The sequence below is a fragment of the Copadichromis virginalis genome, linkage group LG12 (genome assembly GCF_057382275.1).
Source record: "Copadichromis virginalis isolate Kocher_CV1m ecotype Utaka linkage group LG12, C_Virginalis_male_GT1.1, whole genome shotgun sequence".
Lineage (NCBI taxonomy): Eukaryota > Metazoa > Chordata > Actinopteri > Cichliformes > Cichlidae > Copadichromis > Copadichromis virginalis.
This window is the reverse complement of record NC_140629.1, coordinates 33,488,559-33,509,724: the sequence shown is the minus strand read 5'-3', so window position 1 is coordinate 33,509,724 and position 21,166 is coordinate 33,488,559. Positions and strand designations below refer to the sequence as shown.

The 21,166-nt window shown below is 38.1% G+C and overlaps 1 protein-coding gene across 4 annotated transcripts; it reads left to right on the top strand.

Moving 5' to 3' along the window:
• The first annotated feature begins 122 nt into the window (after positions 1 to 122).
• prodhb (proline dehydrogenase (oxidase) 1b) lies at positions 123 to 15,625 on the top strand. 4 transcript variants are annotated; one of them, XM_085476170.1, is made up of 14 exons: positions 123 to 995; positions 1,797 to 2,005; positions 4,986 to 5,020; positions 5,116 to 5,265; positions 5,413 to 5,477; positions 5,556 to 5,672; positions 5,851 to 5,924; positions 6,433 to 6,514; positions 7,243 to 7,335; positions 7,748 to 7,894; positions 9,220 to 9,395; positions 10,062 to 10,160; positions 10,267 to 10,355; positions 11,371 to 15,625. In XM_085476170.1, exons 1-14 carry the CDS (start codon positions 651 to 653, stop codon positions 11,559 to 11,561), a joined length of 1,872 nt encoding a protein of 623 aa, XP_085332296.1. In that variant the 5' UTR covers positions 123 to 650; the 3' UTR covers positions 11,562 to 15,625. The 4 variants fall into 4 exon arrangements, 3 of the variants coding, with proteins under 3 accessions (XP_085332296.1, XP_085332297.1, XP_085332298.1); XR_014923401.1 differs by lacking the exons at positions 10,267 to 10,355; positions 11,371 to 15,625 and adding an exon at positions 9,578 to 9,722 and having other exon boundaries at positions 10,062 to 10,124; XM_085476171.1 differs by lacking the exon at positions 10,062 to 10,160.
• Positions 15,626 to 21,166: the final 5,541 nt, after the last annotated feature.

Below are 21,166 nucleotides of genomic sequence, written 5' to 3'. Positions count from 1 at the left end.
GCTGACATAGTTCATCTGCGCAGTGTATGGCCTTGAAAGTCCCGAGGTCAAAATGGGATACGCCCCCAAGGTTGGATAAGAATGACCTGTGTGACTTCCAGATACCGGACGTAGTAGTTGAGAACAAGCAGAGGAAGGAGGCCGAAGCGATATATTTAGCTATACCAAAGTGATGGCAAATTCAACTGCAGAAGCTGAAGAAATACCAATATAGCTTATTTTAATGTTTTAAGTTATATCCTAAGAAATTGCCATTTAATCCTTGAGTCTAACATAGTAAACAAAATGTTTATTAGGAAAATACCTAATGTGAAGTGGAATGTAATACAAGCATTTTTTTTTGTACCTCTACACGTCATGGTAATTCGTGTTTTCTGCGGAAGTTGACAGCATTGCCAATTAAAAAAATACCCACAACAACGCAACGTGCTCACAAAAAAAAAGAAGAAAAAAAAAACGCGCTGGTGGAGAGATGCGGGAAACTTCGGGAAGGAAGCCGTGAGTGCGTCACCGTCTCAAACCACCAACCAAGTGATGATAATGTGCCCGTTCGGGCCCGAGTTTGTTTACAGTTGGGCACGCGCAGCTAGCAAACACTATTGGTGTGCTAGCTTCACCTCAGCGCTGATACCCGGGCCAGCTATCCGCTGATGTTTTACGTCAAAACCGTGCCAGCCCTCAAACGGGCGAGGGCGGACATCCACTTTAAACGGTTAGTCTTAAACCGAGCAGTACGTTGCACCGTGACCTCCAGTTCGACGGCCCAGACGGAGCATGACGGTGTCAGAAGCCGCGGCGGGTCAGAGTGTCCCGGACTGTCTGGGAGAGGAGGGAGAAGGAGAGAAGGCACCGCCGCCGCCGCTGCTAATGAGATCTCCGTAGACTTTGAGCAGACCCGGGAGGCTTACAAGAGCAAAGACTCATTAGAGCTTCTCAGAAGTTTGGTGGTTTTCAAACTTTGTTCATATGACTTCCTGGTTGATAAGAACAAAGAGGTAATGAGGCGCTATCTCACCGCGCAGCCCGGCAATTTAACACGAAGTCTGTTTGTTAATGTGCCTTTAGGTGTTCAGATCACTTTCTAATTACAGTTTTTTAAAAATAAAGTTGAACATAAATACTGAATTCTATGTGAAACGTTCGCATAACAAGCAAATGAGATGTCACAATCAAAGAAAACAGGTGTAAGCAAGTCACTGGACGATAAATTGTATAGTATAATACAATATTATATTATATACTATATAATACAATTTAATTGCTACTATGTTATTTTTTACTAATAGATATAGCATTGACAGTGATGTTGACAATTTCTTTTCAAACAATATGGGAATATTCCCATTTATGTCAGCCATAAGTAGCAGCTGATCAAATCTCAACCATAGGCTGTATGTAAAGTAATGTACTGTAGGCTATATATGTTCTCATATGAAGACAGGCCTAACAGTTTCCGCTCCACCCTTAAATGCAATGCACACCTCTCAAGTTGCAACCTGTTTTTCAGCTATCCAGTCCATGTTACATAACCTCAGCTGTCCTGTTATTGTAGTGTACTGTTAGCATACAGGCTGCTGTATAAATCTATCAGGGCACAAGGCAGTTTCCATTCATCTAAGACTTTTAAGCAAATGTGTTATATACATGGGAGTAGAGTGCATTAAAACACATCCAGCATGGCACACATATTTACATAATCAATGGGGACGATGTAAAAGACATGATGAAAGCCCAAAACATATTAGAATTACTAATCAGAAATGTAATGTATGTAATGTCCTTCCCTTTTTGCCCAGGTAATGGATCTGGCTAAGAAGATTCTAGGCCAGAAAACCTTTGACCAGTTCATGAAGATGACATTTTATGGTCAGTTTGTGGCTGGTGAGGACCACAATGACATCAAGCCACTGATTCAGAAGAACCACTCCTACGGCGTTGGCGCTGTCCTGGACTATAGTGTTGAGGAAGACATCAGTCAGGAGGAAGCGGAGCGGAAAGAAATGGAGTATGAAAATTCTATTGCTTTACTTAATAATACAATAGACTCAACCCCGTTACAGTGATAACCATTGTTGCCTCACAGAAGGAAGGTTTTGGGTTTTGACATGCTTGTTGCCTAATGTGCACATCTTTGGGCTCACGGTTTTTTTTCCACTGTCCAAGGACATGCACCAGAGATGAATGTGTAATTCTAAATTGGTTGAAGGTTTGGAATGTGTTAGCATGGGTAATAGACTGGTGCCCTGTCCAGACTGTTCTTTGCTTCCTGCGCAGTGTCAGCTGGAATAGGCTCCAGCCCCCCCACACCTCACCTTTGTAATGTGTAATACCTTTGACCTTATCCAACCACATCTGGTTGGATAAGGTCAAAGGTATTACACAGTGATGTACCAATATATTAGGCAGTATTTGCTTTGCCGACTGCCATCAGCTTATTAATTTTAAATGACCTTCAACTATTGCAGTGGCTGATATTTGCTGTGTCCTAATAATGTTCTAGTCTTGATTTCTTGGATCCCTTGTCCCTAATTTGTTTGTTTTCACACCTGTACTGCAGCCCTGAACGTTTATCAAAACCACCCAGTGGAGCTGTATGTGAGAAAACAAGTGGTTGACGCAGCTGAATTGCACATTTAACAGTTTTTACCCTGCCAGCGCCCTGGTAAAATGTCGGTGTAATGTCTAATGCATCCATCTGAGAATAGAACAGACAATTGCTTACCCATGCAGCAGCTCTCACCTAAACCAAAGTGAGTAATTTCAGTTTTATGAACACTTCTGATTGGTATTATCTCCTGTTATGCTGTACAGGATGCAGGGCAATTGTGGACAGTGCCCTGACTTAACTTAACCTGGAATTCATTTGTGAGAACAGCTATAATGTGGTGAAGGAGGAAATAACTCAAATTTATTTCTTGATAATGATTTTTTCCCCTGTTGCACAAAATGGGGAATACAAAAAAAATCATCTATACCCTTTTTTTTATTTACATATCAGTATTGACCTAGAATTTCACAATTGGTTCAGGCCCAAAATTGCATGCCATTACTGTCAAAGACACATTGAATTCAGGCTATGCTTGTCTGTATTACACATATTACAGATTAAAAAAACAACACAAAGCAAAAGCACATTTTTTTGCATTTTCTTGTAGTTTAATACCAAATATAGATGTGTTTTTATTTTAGCCAGGAGGTCGATCTTCTTTACACCATGAATTGTTGGCATACTTGTGGCTTTCTAGTGTGGAATTGGCTGGCTGAAGAGAATTTCTCACTTGCTAGGTATTGCCTCGTGCAGCTCGTGTGACGGGATTCCTAAGTGATCTGTGAGATGATGTAAACTTGGACAACAGTGCAAACCTTTTGCAAGCAGTATCTCTGTGGGCAATAGCAGGACTTTTACTTTAGTTTCAGCTTTGGGCATTCATGCATTATGAGTAATGCACGAGTGCCATTTTGGTCCCCTTTGGAGATGTTCCAGAGACAAATCAGTAGAGAAAAGGGAATATTTTGATTCCTTTTTCTTTGAAGTAAAAATGACAAATGTACTTGTCAGATATACTTAGCAAAAAAGTTAATATTGAGGAAAAAAGACTGACCTTTTCTAACTCTCAGAATTTCTCTAGTTTTATAAAGCTCAGATGTGATGAATAAATGGGGCTACCTCTAGTCAGGTATCTTATGGTTAAGTCTGTTGACATAGAGTAACAGCTGACAGTGATAACATCTTGAGCCAGACATAATTTTTTGTCATCCTATCACATTCTGTAAAGTGATAAAACTTCTAGGTAAGCTCTTTGCTATAAACTCCCTTTTATTTTAACTGCATATATTTTTTAGACCTCATCACTAGTAACAAGATGTCATGGCACAGCTTTGATATCCTTTGTGTTGGGGGATGCCTGCTTAGAAACATCAAGCGAGGTATCAAATCTGAGCCTAGAAAGATATTGTTTGCCAAACATACACCTTCAAACATTGAGACTGTAGGACAAGGCACATTAAGCCAGCTTGATCTGAGACAGCAGGTTTGACAAGTTCTCCAGTCATATGTCAAGATAGGAACAACATTAGTCAGTTTCTTCCAAAAGAAGGAAGATGCTGTATAAGGAACAGAAGCAAATCCTAGCTTGATGTTGAACGCATGATATTTACAGTGACAGCCTTTGGATGTGTAGACCATCTATACTAAAAATACATTCCCAGTTTTACACTTTAGATTTGACAAATGCACGCTTTTGAAGGCTTGCATGCTTTTTAAAGCAGCTGGGTGCCAGTGTTTTGTGCTGGCGATAAAATATATCCCAAATGTGACACAGAGAGCGTAACACAAATGTTATTTGACACAGACACTGTCCACTGAAGCTGTTTAATTCAATTTAATTTTTGGAGATTTGGCGTCTTATTTTTTAGGGCTGAAAATCAATCAATAGTATCTGAACGACAGCAAAAAAAAAATCTAGGAAATAGTAAATCTCTCATTTTTAAGCATAAGCAGATTGTATATAAAACACTATCATGCAAGGGAAGGACAAAAGAAAAAAAACAACATTTAAAATAGTACACTTTTAGACCATGTCAGATGGACTCCATTGTAGATTTTGCTTTTAAAAAGAGTCCCTGTCAAAAGCAAGCAAAGTTAAAAGAATATGGCTCCCTTTAGTTTTCCTGGCTTTGAAGCCTCTTGATGTCTCTGATGTCCAGGATGCTTACTGTTTAGTCATCTGTTTGGTTACATGAGCTCCCCTGTGCCTTATGATGAGGGGGGAATAGGTCAAGTGTGGAGTGATGCTGCAACTCCCCTCTGCAGAGGGTGAGCAGCTGAAATTCAGCAAAGCATCAGTAAACACAATTGCAGCCTCGAGCATGCCACTGCCACAAGGCCACAATGTTCACAGAAAATAGTGCAAGTTTTCACATTTTTGAAGTTGCCTAAATTCATGACCATGATCTTTTATCCTTTCATATAACTTCTGTTTTAGCTCATGTGTGTCTGCTGCAGAGAAAGAGAACATAGGTAAGCTGCCTTATTTTTCTCCCTCATTTGTGGACAAACTGTACTGTGAGATGTAATCAAAAGTAATGATATGCAAATGTGTTTTTCACTCACAGGCAAGGACCACAGAGAGAGAAAATATCAAGCGCACAAACAATTCAGCGACCGCCGTGGGGGAGTGACCGGAGCCCGCACATATTTCTATGCTGACGAGGCCAAATGTGACCAACATATGGAAACCTTTATCAAATGCATCAAAGCGTCTGGTAGGCAAACACAGGAGAAGCCACACTTGTATGTGTTTGCATTGAAGTTGTAGTCTATGACACCAGACATCATTCTATCGTACCATCACACTGTTATCTTTAGTTTTTTGTCATTTCATTTATTTTAATGTTATGTGCCACTTGTAGGTGGGAGTTCAATGGATGGTTTTTCTGCCATCAAAATGACTGCACTAGGACGACCTCAGTTTCTGGTAGGCACTAAAGAGCGATGAAAAAGTCAGTGTAAGCTTTTAGTTTTGCTGAATGACACTACTTTCTTTCTACAAAAGCTCCAGTTCTCAGAGGTGCTGGTGAAATGGCGGCGGTTTTTCACCTTCCTAGCGTCACAGCAGGGTAAAGATGGCTTGGAGGCCTTAGAGCAGAGGCTGGAGCTTACACAACTGCAGGTAGTATTTTTTTTTCTTTTTCCATGTTTTTCGCATTGATGAATTATGGTGATACTTGTGTAATATGTGCTAAACATGTCAGATAGGTTTTACATTTCCATAAATGCACAACTGGGATAATGCAAGACAGGTTTTTAGTGTGTGTTGTGCAGAACTTTAAATCTCTTTATTTTCATAGGAGTTCATGACCAAACTGGGTGCAAATGGTGACTTCTATGGCTGGTTTACAGGAAGGAAAGAGGACTCGACAGGGTAAGTGAGACCGGACTTCTCAAATAGTTATAAAAGACGTGTTGACACAGAGAAATATTTCATTAGTTGTGAAGCAGTTTTGCAGAAGAAGTAATTCATGAAAAAAAATTGTATGGAAATTTTAAACTAATATTAATTTCATAAAGTAAATTAAACTAAAGAAGATATTCTTAGTTCATGCATTTGATAATTTATTTTATACAATGTTTAATACTATAAAATACGATCCCTTTAATATATGTTACTACTTCTAAAAAATGGAAGAAATAATCATCACTTTCCTTTCTGCTAACCTGACAAAATTCGGCAAGTAATAAAAGTAATGATTAATAATAAAAAGGGGGTAGCTATAAATATGTCTTTGACTTTAAAAACATAATTATCCACAAAGTGGCCAGTAAGACAAAAAAACAAAAAAACAAAAAAAGATTCTGGTAACAAAAAGATACTGGTAATAGTTTCACCAAAACCCTGTTCCTGTAATACTTTCCATCCTTTTTCCTGACAGATGCATTGACATGCTTGACTGGAACAGCCTAATAGATGACAGAACAAAGATATCGGATCTGCTTGTTGTTCCAAATGTAGAGGTCAGTAGCATAGAATCCTGAAAAAGAGAGATTTTTTTGTTGGGACACAATAGATTAAAGAAAACAGTTTTCAAAATTAAGAAACACTTTTAAAATATATTTCTACCATTACTCCTTGGAGACTACAATTGACTTAGATAATACTGCTCCAAGTTTGGCATGCTTTCAGGTTGTAGCAGGCAGGAGAGTTTTAAGTGTCAGCTGTGCCTGCTGAGCTAATTCTGACTTCTAAGCAATTCATTCAAATGTACTGTAGCTGCCATAGGCTGTTGTTATTGATCCAGTTATTTTTGTTCCCTGTTGTAATATGTTCATTTCAGAAGCAACTGGAAAAACTGAAGCAAAATTAGTAATTAATTGTGATGACATTTAAAATAAGGATTTCATTACTAAATGGTCATTTGCTCTCTGGCTGCTATAGTGAAAATGAAGTGCTTTTTGAAGTTTAAATGTTCTTATCTGAAGTTATTTTACTATAACCAGACCTTGAACACAATCAGCTCAATTACACTGCAAATCGTAAACAGCCATTTGGAGTTTTATTTACTTTAAAGTCTGCAACCTTTAACTGCAGATTTTCTGCATCATTCATTGGAATTTCTAGGGTGAATGACTTAGCCCTGGGTTAAGAAGAAGCCATAAAGTGGGAAGACTAATAGGTGTCATGCTGTGTGATATTTGGTTTATTAGTATCTCACAGTGGATTCTCTCCTGGGTTGTTTTCATAGCTAGGTAAGCTGGAGCCTCTGCTGGGGAAGTTCACTGTAGAGGAGGATCAACAAATGAAGCGGATGTTACAGCGTGTAGATGTCTTGGCGAAGGTAATTACATACCAGCCACAAGGACTGATTACCATACATGAACATGCCCACACTTAGAGGCAATTTGCTGTTTAACTACTATGAATAAACACCTATAGATCAACTATATGCGATTAGTAAGATGTTTTTATGTGTATCGGTTAAATGAGATTTGTAAATCTTGTAAATATGATATAATTCCCATAAGTATATAGCTACTATAGTCTATAAAAGCTGCACTGGTATAATTATAATAATAATTAAAAAAATTACAGGGATTATTATTATTATTACTGTGTTAAGAATCACTGATTCTTTTGTTTCATTTATTTAATAAAAAATGTTCATTAATTCAACCTTGAAAACTATTTTAATGAAACTCTAGGATATTAGATGATATTACACCAAAATAATGAGATCTTTCATGTTTCAGCATGCCCTAGAGAGTGGTGTTCGTTTGATGGTGGATGCAGAGCAAACCTATTTCCAGCCAGCCATTAGCAGACTAACACTGGAGATGCAGAGGACCTACAACGGAGAAAAGCCTGTCATTTTCAACACCTATCAATGCTACCTAAAGGTCGGGCCTACAGCGGGCACAAAAACAGATCTTCAAAGCTGCAAACTTCTACTAATGCCTTGCTTATGCAAAATGTTTCTGTGGTGAATGGGAGGATTGTTATTGTCACTGAGTGATTAAATCCATGTTCTCAGCTCACAAGAAACCTCAAGTTTTGACAATGTGCTTCTTTAGGTTAGTAATATATTCAGTGTGTTTGAAATAGATCCAATGAACAGTTGTTGAAAATAGCTAAAAAACCCCAAACAAATAAAACCAAAACAGATGGAGATTCCTCTCTTTATTAATGAGATCCATTGACACAGCCGTTGTAATTTTTATCGAAGAAAACATGCTGTGACAGGTCCAAATGCCAGCATGTAAACAGATTTCTATTAGTCAGCCAAGCTGGGCTCGAAAGAGTGACGCGACAAAGACGAGAAAACAATAGTGGTGGAAATATGGTGATTTATTTTTTGTGTGTTTTTCCCAGCATTATTATTATCATTATGATATCAAAAGTGCATAGGTTCATAATAGGTTCATAATAGTTGTATTTTTAGAATATTATCTGTTGGTTACAACATAACTACAAGGTTTATTGTGAGTGTTTTATTTTTTATGTTGCTGGCATTTACAGTCATGAAAAAAGAAGAGCTTTGTGCAATCCTGTGAAAAACCAAATACTCCTCATAGTTCAATAGTTTATAGAGCCGCCTACAGGAAAAACTTGAAGTCATTATTTTCTGTAGGACTTCTGCAGTCTCTCAAATCATTTGGAGGAATTTTAAAACATTTCACTATGCGGTTGTTACTTTGGTTCACTAGTGGGCATTTGTTTAGGCACAGGTCTCGAGTTGATCGAGAGGTTAATACCTTGATTCTTATAAAATATTTTCTTTTGTCCTTTGGATCCAAGCTAACTAATGAGCTCATATCTAAAATCCTTCCGCATACGTAGAATACAAGGTGTCCAGGTCCTGTGGCTGCAAACCAAGCCCAAATCATCACCCTCGGCCCTGCCATTGTGCTGATATGCTGTGGTGCTATACATCATCTCCACATTGGATAGTTGTTTTGTTTTACAGAGTTTGTCTTCCATAGTTCTTTTTTTGTTTTTTTTACACGTCATTTTATTTATTATGTAAAGGTAGATAGGACAGGTAACCCAGATTAAGTTGACTAATCCTTCTGTAAAAATAAAGCAGGTATATCATTGCACATTTCTACTTGTAATAAACATGGAAATGCGGTCAGCTCTGTATATAAAACATGTTTTAAAACTGGTACCTAAACTTAGAGGACTTGATTTTCATGATTCGGTGCTCCTCCTTTTTGTTCTGCAGGAGGCCTATGACAATGTAACTATGGATGTAGAATTGTCTCGACGTGAGGGTTGGCACTTTGCTGCCAAGCTGGTGCGTGGGGCCTACATGTATCAGGAGCGAGAAAGGGCCAAAGAGATTGGATATGAAGACCCTATTAACCCTGACTATGAGTCAACCAATAGGATGTACCACAGGTAAGAGCCAAGGCTTGTCAGTCTGTTTGTTCTGCATAAATCTACACATGTAGAGTTTGATTGCTGTTAGCCAAGCTCTCATTTATCATATTCAGAGAGGAACAGTCTGCTTACTGTAGTTTTTTTCGTTTTTTTTTTTTTTTTTTTTTTTAAATAACAGAATTAAACTGTCAACCTTTTAGGCACCGGTTAACACCACAAAGGACAGAGTCTTTCGTCTCAAGAGTTTGAGAAGATTTTGATGGAATAATGTAATCAATGAAGAAAAAACTCAGGATGCTTAATTGGATACAGTATAACATGAGGTGGATTCAGAACATGCAGATGGTGATTATGAATATGTGTATTAATATAGCCTTACTAACAGAGAAACAAATGAACAGGGCCAGATTTCTGTTTACATACTGTGAATACTTGATGTTTATAGAGATTTTTTATGGAGTATAGGTTTGTAAAAGTAGTCCCACACCTTACAATAAATGTGATCTGCTGATGAAATTGATTTATTTCAATGTGCCATGAAACAGTGTAAGCACAATAGAATAAAAATGCATATTTTATAGTGAACAATATAAAAGAAGTTACTAATTCCTACTTGAAAGACAAACAAACCTATTATTATGACTACCTAAATTGTCCCTGTTGTGTGTCATGTATTTGTGCAAGGTGTTTGGACTATGTGTTGGATGAGATTGCACTCAACAGAAAAGCAAATGTAATGGTGGCTTCCCACAATGAAGACACAGTGAAACACACCTTAACAAGGCAAATTTTATGCTGTATCCAGTAACTTGAAACTTAAAACTATAATTCTTTCATACAAAATTGCATCTGTATAAACATGCTTATATTTTTATCCTCTCTCAATCAGAATGAATGAGCTGGGTCTCATTCCCACAGAAAACAAGGTATACTTTGGTCAGCTACTGGGCATGTGTGATCAAATCAGCTTCCCACTGGGTAAGAAAAGTACAGAAGCAGAAATACACAACCATGCAATGTCTAGGTACCAATCTGTCTTGTCATAAATAGTAAGAATAATTTTGACAGTGCCAGCCAGACAGGCCATACACCCTGTGATGCTTTCAACTCTGTCATAAGACCTTTAAGTTGCACAAACGTACCTCACAGGCCCCAAGGAGTGCACATGTAGAAGCCACTCTGCATGACATATGAGCCAAGACACCTCAGTATTGAACAGTCCTCTTAACGAAGTGCCTCTGCTGGATCTCAGCGCTTTGTTTGTCAGTCAAAGCTAGACATAGTGGTGGCAGGCAGTTGTCTGTCAATGTGAGGCTGAAGCTGACATGGCCTTGACCAGTATTGATGTAAAGAGACAGGCATGTGTTTCTTTGTTGCTTTTTTGAGGGATGGAGCTGCCAGCACTGCTTTTGAATCCTGAAACAATAAAGAAGTTGTTTCATAAAATAAAGCAGACTGGAGCTGAGACCCATATTATTTGTCCATCACTTACTGCACCAAATGTACCTTAGTTAGTTTTTATAATTCAGTTTTCAGATAAGCTGTTACTCAGGATGTGCTTGTCAGGGCAGAGTTTATTGTATCATGTTATAATGTTTTGGATGGATTAGTTAAAACAACATTTATTTCGACAGAGCTAAAGAGTTAAGCCCTGGCAAAGCAGTTTCACAGTGTGCGAGCCTAACTGACAGACGAGAGGAAATCTTCAAATAGAAATGCTGTAAACTGAGGATGTCAGTGCAAATACTGCAGTCTTGTCTGATTACACAGATCGTAGCAAACATTCAGTGAGAGAAACCAATCAAGATGATGCTCATGCTGTGGTTCTATAGAGTTTGTCCAATATAATCTGTAAAAAGTATACTCTCCTGTCATTTAAACTAGTCAGTCAAAATGATATTTTATGAAAAGGAATTTCATAATATTGACAAATAAAGAGAGAAATCGTTTTTGTCTACATTTATCAATCCCATTTTCTTTTGTTTCACTCCAGGCCAGGCAGGCTTCCCTGTCTATAAGTATGTTCCCTATGGACCAGTGAATGAGGTAATGCCCTACCTGTCTCGGAGAGCACAGGAGAACCGAGGCTTCATGAAGGGGGCCCAGAAGGAGAGGGAACTGCTTTGGAAAGAGCTGAAACGGAGACTTGCCTCTGGAGAGCTTCTTTACAAACCAGTGTACTGAAAAGAACAAAAGATTTAGTAAAGATTATTGAGGGTTTCTTTATCTGGTTCTTTGGTTAGTGTCCATCATCATAGCTGCCTGTGCTGTCTTTTTTAAGCACATCTCTTGTTTTAATCTATATTTTGAAGTTGTTTTTTTTTTTTTTTACTGATGGACTATTTACATAGGTCACTAGTTTTTCTTTTTCCTACTAGTGTTTTTCAGCATTCTGCTCTTGCAGGATTTTATCCACCTTCACTCCATTCACTCCTTCTGTTCTGCACCTCTACATCCATAAGCATTTCTCATTTTGTTTTCCCACTGTCTGTAGAGCTCTAATATCCATCATATGGGCAACTTTACTGCTCCAGAAGGACTTCCTAAAATGTCAACAAGACTGGGCTGGGCATCTTTTTTTATTGCTCTATTTATTTTCAAGGAGAACGGGAATCATAAGAATAACATGCTTGATATAAATGTTAGCAAAGTAAACTATATAGGTATATCTACTGTATATGTGCTTCTCAGTACTGTATGTTTGTTTTTGAGGTTGCACTGACATTTTTAAAACAATACAAGTTTATGTGTCATGAAGAAGTATAACTGCCTCATCAAAGCACATCTCTCTTCTTCATCCTTGTTATTATATTCACTAGGAGAAGTTATATTTTTGCCCACAGTATGTGTTCTATACTCAGACTGAAAGTTTCCCCAATTTTGGTCAATTCATGTCCAAATCTTGATTTTAAATCCAACTCTTAACTTAATTCAGATCAATCCCAGATCTCTTAACCATCTGTCTGCTCAGTCTCATAAGTAATTGTTAAACATATAGTTTTTAATTCTTGATCAATCTTTTTGATGATGAGCTTTGTAACTGTAAAGCAAATACAATAATATCAACAATAATTTCATCCTATTAGTCTTAAAAGGTTGATTAAGTATTTTCTTGGCTTTATCACTGAAGTGTATCTCCGTTATAGTTTCCTACCTATTAATAGTTTTCTTCCCTTCCTGTGATTGTGGTTCTGTTTCTATGGTTAATAGGCCGAGTACTGATGCCATGCTGGTGGAGAAGTGAACGTTTAAATCTGGGTCTCTGTTATAGTGGAATTGTTGAGGCTCTTTCTCGTTGTTTGTGGCTTGTTGATGTGGGCACTTTGTCTTGTTTCTCCATTTTGACTGATCTACAGCATGCCCTTATCCATTTGGAGTGTCTATAAAGCAAGCTAAATCTGGTCTCAAGAGGCTAAAAGCCCCCTGAATCTGGCATTGATATCTGTTTTTCTGGTCTGTCTGACAGACTGGACCTCTTACAACAAAGATACCTCCTAGCATGTTGGAGCACTATCTATTACATTAGACAACTCTGTGCAATTCTGATTTTTGACAATGTAAATATGTTTAACTCAGAATGTATTTGTTGAATTTGCATCTTACCAAATATGCTTGTGAAATTGCTAAATATGTGAATATAAAGTATGTGAAGTCATGCATATTTTTGATGTCCTTGACGGAAATGCTATAGCTTTGAACTGTTTGTACAGCTTGAGTTGTTTGAGGTTTTAATTTGGTGACATATTCTGCTTGGTTATTGATGCGCAATTAGTATTTGAGTCAGAGGGTAACCAAGCTTCATGATGATTATGGCCTTGTCATTTTATGAGAGCAGTCGGTGCTCTGTAGACCATCATTTAATTACCCATGATGCTACGCTCAATACAGATCACAGAAATTGGATGCATTAATCATTACTCAGAAGAAACTTTAGTGGCTGTTCAGTTTTACTGAGGCAGAGCACCGCAGAGGTGTCACCGTTGCTGTGTTCTATCAGTTTAATTAAGAATCAAGTCTACTTTTGATGTAAGATGTGCCTTTGAGTATACATTTGCCAATAAATCCCTTCTTATAGGGTAGTGGAGTTTTTCTGGTTAGCATGAGTAGATTCAGAGGACACATTAAGAAGTGAAAAATTCTACCCAAGTTCTAGGTCAGCAAAGCTCTAAGCACAGCAACAGTTCTCTCTACATTAAAAGCACACAAGAATGTAATAACATCAGCATAGACTAATTTACTTTATATAATGAATGTTGACATTGTATTATGCAAGATGTGATGTGTGGCATACATAACTGGCTTCTTTGGGCTCTTGTTTCTACCATTTTGGACCTAAGTTTGTGTCTTGGCTGTGGCCATTGGCTTGGAACACAACAGCCCAGGGTTTTTCAAATAATGACTACTTACGATGTGACAGGTTTTGTTTAAATACATACAGAACATCAATTTTCAGGGGTGTGACTTTGAAAAGTTTTGTTTTTCTGTAGAACAAAGGCTAGATTGGATTGTTGCCGCATTCTAGGCGTCACTTAAGCTCTAATCAGGATTTGTATGCCAATAGATAAAGTGACAGTATGGTGGCTTTGAGCCATCCAAGAGTATTATGTTTTGGTTTGTTTTTATCTTTTGACAGCAAACTGAGAGATTAGTGGCTCACAGTGCACAAAATAGATAACTAGGCCAATGCACATTAACTTCAACATCTCTAATCATATCCTCAATTTTAAGATAATGTTAAAATTAAGAGTAAACTTCGGGGGAAGTGTGCAAAACTATATTGTAAAGTATAAATAGTTAAAAAAAGTCATTCTGAATGAGAAAGTAGGAAGAGTTTTTAATTTTTTTTTATCTTTGTAAAATCCTTACATGCAGTTTGTCGTAACACCTGACACCTAACATTTACACAATTTTAATTGCCTGGGTCAGCCAAAAGTTGGCGAAGCGGAAACGGTAAAATTAAGTTAGCTGTTTATAGGCTTAATTAGTTTGAAGGCCGATGAGTTGGCTATGGTGTTTAAATTGTTTTCTTCTTCCATACAAATATTACTTAATAAAGTGGAAATAGAGAAAAGTGCAGAAAGAAGACTTCCAAGAATAGACAATAGACTCTATTTCCTGACATTGCACCATAATCACAAGATCATTTCTACATGGCCAGTCAGAATGACAAGCACAGTATAACTCAGCATCAGTGAAAATGCTGCATGACATCTTGTCAATATTTTATAACAACATCTGAGACAAAGTTGGCTCAAATGTCTAACAAGGAGGAAGGGCTGTTAACTTTCTGCAAGACACTGACATTTCCTGGTAAAATAATTGGCAATGCTTAACAAGAAGGTATGCATAAAATCCTAAGTAATTACAGAAACACAACAAACCAGAAACGTTGCTGCTTAGTCCTAATTAATGAATACCTCACACATGGTTCCTGAAAAATACTTAATAGGCTATGCTCTATAGTCTGCATCCATTTTACAAATGTACTTTGACATTATATGCTTATTTGCTCTGTAGACGACCTTTAATAAACAGTTCAGTTCATAACCCCTAGTGAAACAAACCAAAACTACCACACGGTGCAGTTAAAAAAAGACTTTATTACTGAGACAGACACACACACACACACACACACACACACACACACACACACACACACACACACACACACACACACACACACACACACAGGTGTCAGTCATCATAACAAACAAATGCTGCTGATAGTGTTTGTTTTTTTAAGATATTCATTATGATAGCAGAACTATAGTAAAAATAATAATACTAATAATAATAAATATATAAATAATAGGTCAGATGTTTTATGCAAAAGGATAATGAAAAAAACAAACATCAAGACTAGAGTCAAACAGCCCCTGTTACGACTGTCTTAATGTCGGTTCCTGCGGACTGGCAACGTATTTGATGACACCGCCATGGACGGCCAGCCATTCATCCTCGGCCCATCCCAACCCGCAGACTTTGTTACCTGTCTAGTGATGTTTGTTTTACACAGGAGCACGTAGGACTGCCTTTTTGTTTAATTACAGTTTTCTTAAGTTTTTTTTAGTTAGGGAGGTAAGTTGCTGTCATTTGGTTTAATTCTTTTGAGTAGGCAAGTTTGATTTATCCTTGAGATAGGCTCCTTTTTGTTTGCTGTTCTGCTGTTAGGTCCACCCTAAAGTTATAGTCTGCTCCTTTCCCTGTTTTAAATCCACTCATTGTAAATAAATCACCATCAAACTGTACTAATTGTGTGATGTGCTTCTTGGGGTCGGACGGGGATGGATCACCCTTATGTTATGGTCTGGCCACCCCTAGACGGTCCATAACAGCCCCCCAAAATTACCTTGCATGTCTTTTCCTAATCATTCATCATGTTATGCATTGATATAAAGGAGAATTCATAAGGACTTGAACCACACGGCTGTACTTGAGCTACACTCTGTAGTAATGTTATTGACATGGGTCTGCCGTCGAAATGGCTCAAATGACCCAACTGGGTTGTGGAGGGTTAGTATCTTGCCCAAGGATATTTGGCATGTAGACTGGGATTGAACCACCAGCCTTATAATTAATAGGTGACCTGCTCCACCACCTGAGCTACAGTTCCCGCTGGCACGCCTTACATAGAAGAAGCAGAGCCTAGGGTCGAGGGGGATGATGTGCCCATCACTAGAGGTGAGGACACTGAGGTAGTTAAACAACTCCATAGGCCCTGGGGAAGATAAAATTCATAATTAGTTCCTTAAGGCCCTGGATTTTGTTGGGTTGTCTTGGAATTGGATTGGAATGGTTTTGCAACATCCATGGGAATGTGTTTCCTACGGAGCCCCGCAGGGGACATGGGAGAAAAAAAAAATTAGGGAGAAAAAAAAAAATTAGGGAGAAAAAAAAAAATTAAGACGGACTTTTGCGAGATCTCGCAAAACAAACTCGGGATTTTGCAAAAGTATTGCGAGATCTCGCAAAAGTTTTAGCCGCATTCTTCGGAGGCCGCCAGCTCGAAGCCGACCGGGAGGTCGAGGCACGATGTGCCGGGAAAGCGGTGTTCCTCCCGGCTGTAGTAGGTCTCGACCTCCCGTTAGCTTCGAGCTAGTGGGTGTCAGATCTCCAAAAACGTCGGAGCACTTTTGCAAATATGTGATGTCTTGTAAACCGAGCAGGTATCTGACGTTTACACAACTACATTCACGCCTCAAAATATCTTAAAAGTGTATTTTGTGACCCAGAAAGAGTAATATTACAACTAAGTAGCTGCCGCCATTGTTGGAATTCAACTTTTGCGAGATCCCGAGTTTGTTTTGCGAGATCTCGCAAAAGTCCGTCTTAATTTTTTTTTTCTCCCTAATTTTTTTTTTCTCCCATGTCCCCTGCGGGGCTCCGTAGTTTCCCATGTTTAAGAAGTGAGAACAGAGGGTATGTTCCAGTTATAGGGTGTGCACTGGAGCTGGTCTATTTTGGTAAAGAGATTAGCATGAAAGCAAAACTGTCAATTTATCAATCAATCTACACCTGAACTTAGTTATGGTCATGAACTTTGGGAAGGGAGTAATAATTGGACTAAAACTAATTAATAATAATACCAAAGTCTATTAACATACTAATACAGCAGACATAACTAGTGTTAACTGAATTATGTTAAACCTTATATTCACTTTGAATATTCATGCATTTTAATATAGGTCATATTTATACAGAGCCTGTTTTTTAAGAATATTTTTTCACATGAGGCAACAACTTTATACTGAGCAGATTTTATTGTTGAAGCTTAATGTTTGTAATTCGTAGATTTTATAATAAAAGCTTAATGTTCATAGCTAACCTGCCACTGAAGGTTCAAAATATATCAGCTATTAATAGCATAAAATGAAAACCCCACTATTAACAAAATTTACATGATTTGTATGACTTGCTGGTGAAGTTGATTTTTAGTTTTCATGAAAAGTGCTTTGAATTGTGGAACAGTATTATCTTTTTTCCTTCCATAAAAGATGGTCCAGTGATAAGGAAGGCAACAAGGGAAGCACTGAAGGGAGTATTTCGTAAAAATGTAGAAGATTTGACCAGCTGTTCTTTCCAATGTCATGCAAATACTTCCATATCTTTTATTTGAGTTACATTCCTAAGCAAAATTAACTGTTCATCTGCAACCCATAAAAGAAGATACACAGAATAATGCCTGAAAAACTCTGGTGAGAACAAGACAAGCTGGGAAATGACACATGAAAAACTAGAGCTACATATAGAGGGAGGTTAACTGATTGGGATACCAAAAAACAAATCATTATTTTGTACCGATACACTATACACAAAACACTTTTGCATTTATTTCTGTGTAATAGTCTAAGATAGCTATTATGCCTGAAATTGAAAACATCTTTCACTTTTGTATATGTCATCACTGATAGCAAAGAACTGATATATGAAGATTGAATTACATAGCAAAATATATGGATAGCACAAGGTTCCTGTTATCCAGAATTAGTATAAGTGGGTATAAAAATGAATGAAGGGATGGATAGGCAAGCCTGGGGAAATCAGCTTAGACAAAGAGGTAATTCCCAGTCTGGCATATATTTAAAAGTGTTGGTGGACAACACTGAGTTTCAGCAAAGTTTTGATTGTGAATGTCTCCAGCTGCCTCTGCTGTCTTTACTGCTCATCTGCATAATGTGAATTTATTGCAGTCTTACCTAACATCACCACCTGTTCTATCAACCCATGTTCATGCTCACAGCTATTTCCCCATGGGCAGCAAGCACCAACAAACCATTTTTTACCAAACTGCGTCTGGACGATGAGCACTTGTTTGTTTTTTCTTGAAAATTATCTAAATCTATGAGTAGTGAAATCGTTGGCTGACCTGACCAACCAACTGTTGGTTAGTTCTGTCTTTGTTCCGTTGGCTCTTTAGTGACATTTTTCCACTACTTTGCTTTTCATCACAGATGGAAATGAAAGGAATCTGTGTTCATCACAGCTACTTAGTGAAAAATATGATGAATCACTGAGCTCAGTTGACCCTAGAGCCCAGACCTTGTCCCACACTGAAGGAATCCCCCCTGGCCTCAGTAAGCTCTGATGTGAACCAGTGAGTAAACAAATGAGTCGTAAACACAACAGATGGGACCTTCGATGACTAATTTCACTGGCCCATATAGAGTGGCAGAAAGGGGCACATGATCAGAAACACTGAAAAGAAGGGAGCAATGGAAAGTTTGTGTTTTTCTGTCTTGCCTGCTGTCAAGTTTGGATCATGGAAAACACTTTTATTTCACACACCAAAGCATCGCGTCTTCCCACTTCCATCGGTGTCATCTCTGCGCTATCAAATTGAAATCACAAAAAAAAAATCATCTCCTGAGTGGGCTTATGTGGCAGAGTGTCGGCCTTTATCGCAGTTTTTATGACAGGGGGGGATGAAAATTCATGCAGATAACATATCACACGCCTCACACATCGCTGAAATTAATTTTTTTCTTTCAGTCACTCTGTCATCACTGACTGGCTTGTGTTTTCAGTAATCTCATTTGGAGGCGAGTAAAGCTGCCCAGGAAGAATTAAAAACACAATGGCTCTGACAGCAACCTCCAAATTCTCTCCCATAAAGTCACCAGTTAAGGGGGTGACTTGATTTCTTAGAGTTTACTGTTGCTACCATCTCCTCTTTCTCCTTTTATTCTGTGCCAATGAATGGCACCCATACATTACAGATTATTAAACCACTTTCATCTTCTCCCTTTGAGATGTATGCTGGTTTCTCTTTGTAAGTGATAAGCACGGTGCAGCACGAATGACTGACGACTGCATAAAAAAAAGGAAAATTGGAAAGAAGATGGGAAGCTCTCTGTGTGTGTTGAAGAGGAAACTGCTTAGAGAATACCAACAGTGTGGAAAAGGAGCAGAGCAAGTGATCTGTCACAGCCACTGGCTTCACAGCCTCATTCCAGTTCTTACCCTGAAAGCACAGATATCCCACTATTGCCTCTAACACACACACGTGCAAACAGATGAACACACTTGGTATTACCACACCTGCACATGCAATTATGTATATACATATAGGTGTGGAAGCAGATATGGAAACAAAGTCACGCAATCGTGTACCGGCTGTGGGTTCACACAAATACTCGCAGGCACCCACACTTTTCTTCCCATCAGTTCCCACATCTATCAGTGTGGGGTGAGAGATGATTTGGAGCGGCTCAGTGTTTTGATCATTAGTTTGGACTCATGGAGTGCAGCAGCAGTGAAAAATGAGACTGCTATCTCATGGCCACCTGTTCTTTTAATAAGAAAAAGAACAATTCCCAATCACAGGATGGATTGAACCTGATGTCTGGGGTGTGTGTGTGTGTGTGTGTGTGTGTGTGTGTGTGTGTGCGCGTGTGCGTGTGTGCGTGTGTGTGTGCTTCCATGCATTAGAATTTTGTTCTGTCAATCTATGTGAAATCTACAACAGAGGTGGGATAAGGGTATTGCATAAAGTAGAAAAATCATACAGCAGAAACTGCATGTGTGAATATGTCATGTGGTAGACTCCATTTCTTTCTTACGCATCACTCAGTTTTTACACAATTACAGTTTTTCTCTGTGAAAGGAAAGTTTTGATAGTTACATTGTTTAATATTCTTGCTCTGCCATGACATTATTCTAAAGGAAGCACTGATATTACAAATTATACATAAAATTACATTTGCTTTATTTAAAATCTTTAAACTATTTATGTTTCTACTTTTCTGGCCTCTTGTTCTTTTGTGATTTCTGACCTCTTGTAGAAAGAAAAGGAGATATAGTGTGATGTTAATAATTGATTCCCTAAACTGCTAAGGCTAGAGACACTAGAGGTGACTGAACTCGATTTTGTTACATTGGTTGAAAAAATTATTTGACCCCCTTCTGAATTTGTACATTTCCTCACTTACAAAGAAATGAACAGTTTCTATTTTTATGTTAGTTTAGTTTTCATTGAGAGAGACAGTGTATCAATCATTAATAAGCTCCTCCCATGTAGTTTTGGGGTGATCTGCCACCTATCTCATGATCATTCTTACCCCATGAGGCAAGCTCTTGCTTGAAGCTTCAGACTAAGTGTCACTAATGGTTATTTCTTCCATTTCTGAATAATCGGACCAACAGTTGTCACTTTCTCGCTGATGGTCTTGCAGACCATTCCAACTTTGTGCAGGTCTACAACTTTGTCTTTGTTGTCCTTCGACAGCTCTTTGGTTTTGCCTATTGTGGTGAAGAGGTTGGAATGGAAGGAATCAATTCTGTGGACAGGTGTGAGATCAGAAGTTTCTGTAACTGATTGATTGTAATCTGTCTGATGGGCACAAAGCCAGCACACAGTGTAAATTTGTTGCGGGTTGTACGAGATCAAATACTTGTTTCATTCCAGTAATTAATTTAACTTTAATGTAGTTTTTCTGGATTTTTAGCTGATATTTTCTCTCTCTATTAAAATGAAATTACCATAAAAAATATCAGATTGTTCATTTTTTGCAAGTGAGCAAATGTACAAATTCAGGGAATTATTCCCCCACTGTGTACAAAATTGTGTCCAAGATCTTTTTATAATTTGTACAGTGAGTGAGATATTTTTCATTCCCTATAAAATCCCCCACATACTTGTATGCAGGTTGTTTGATGATACATGTTTATATCTTTTTAGAGAAAGAAGCATCTTAACAAACAAACACAGCATGGTGGCTCTTGGTTCGGGGATCAAATTAAAGTGCCGAAACAGTAGGAGGAACCTTTACATGACCAGTGATGCTGAGAGC

Bases quoted from the DNA above. Each gene is read 5' to 3' on its own strand.
- prodhb (XM_085476170.1), top strand. From the start codon at position 651: ATGTTTTACGTCAAAACCGTGCCAGCCCTCAAACGGGCGAGGGCGGAC. The intron at 5,021-5,115 runs GTAAGCTGCCTT...TTTCACTCACAG, and splicing joins TGCAGAGAAAGAGAACATAG to GCAAGGACCACAGAGAGAGA. The intron at 5,478-5,555 runs GTAGGCACTAAA...TTTCTACAAAAG, and splicing joins TAGGACGACCTCAGTTTCTG to CTCCAGTTCTCAGAGGTGCT.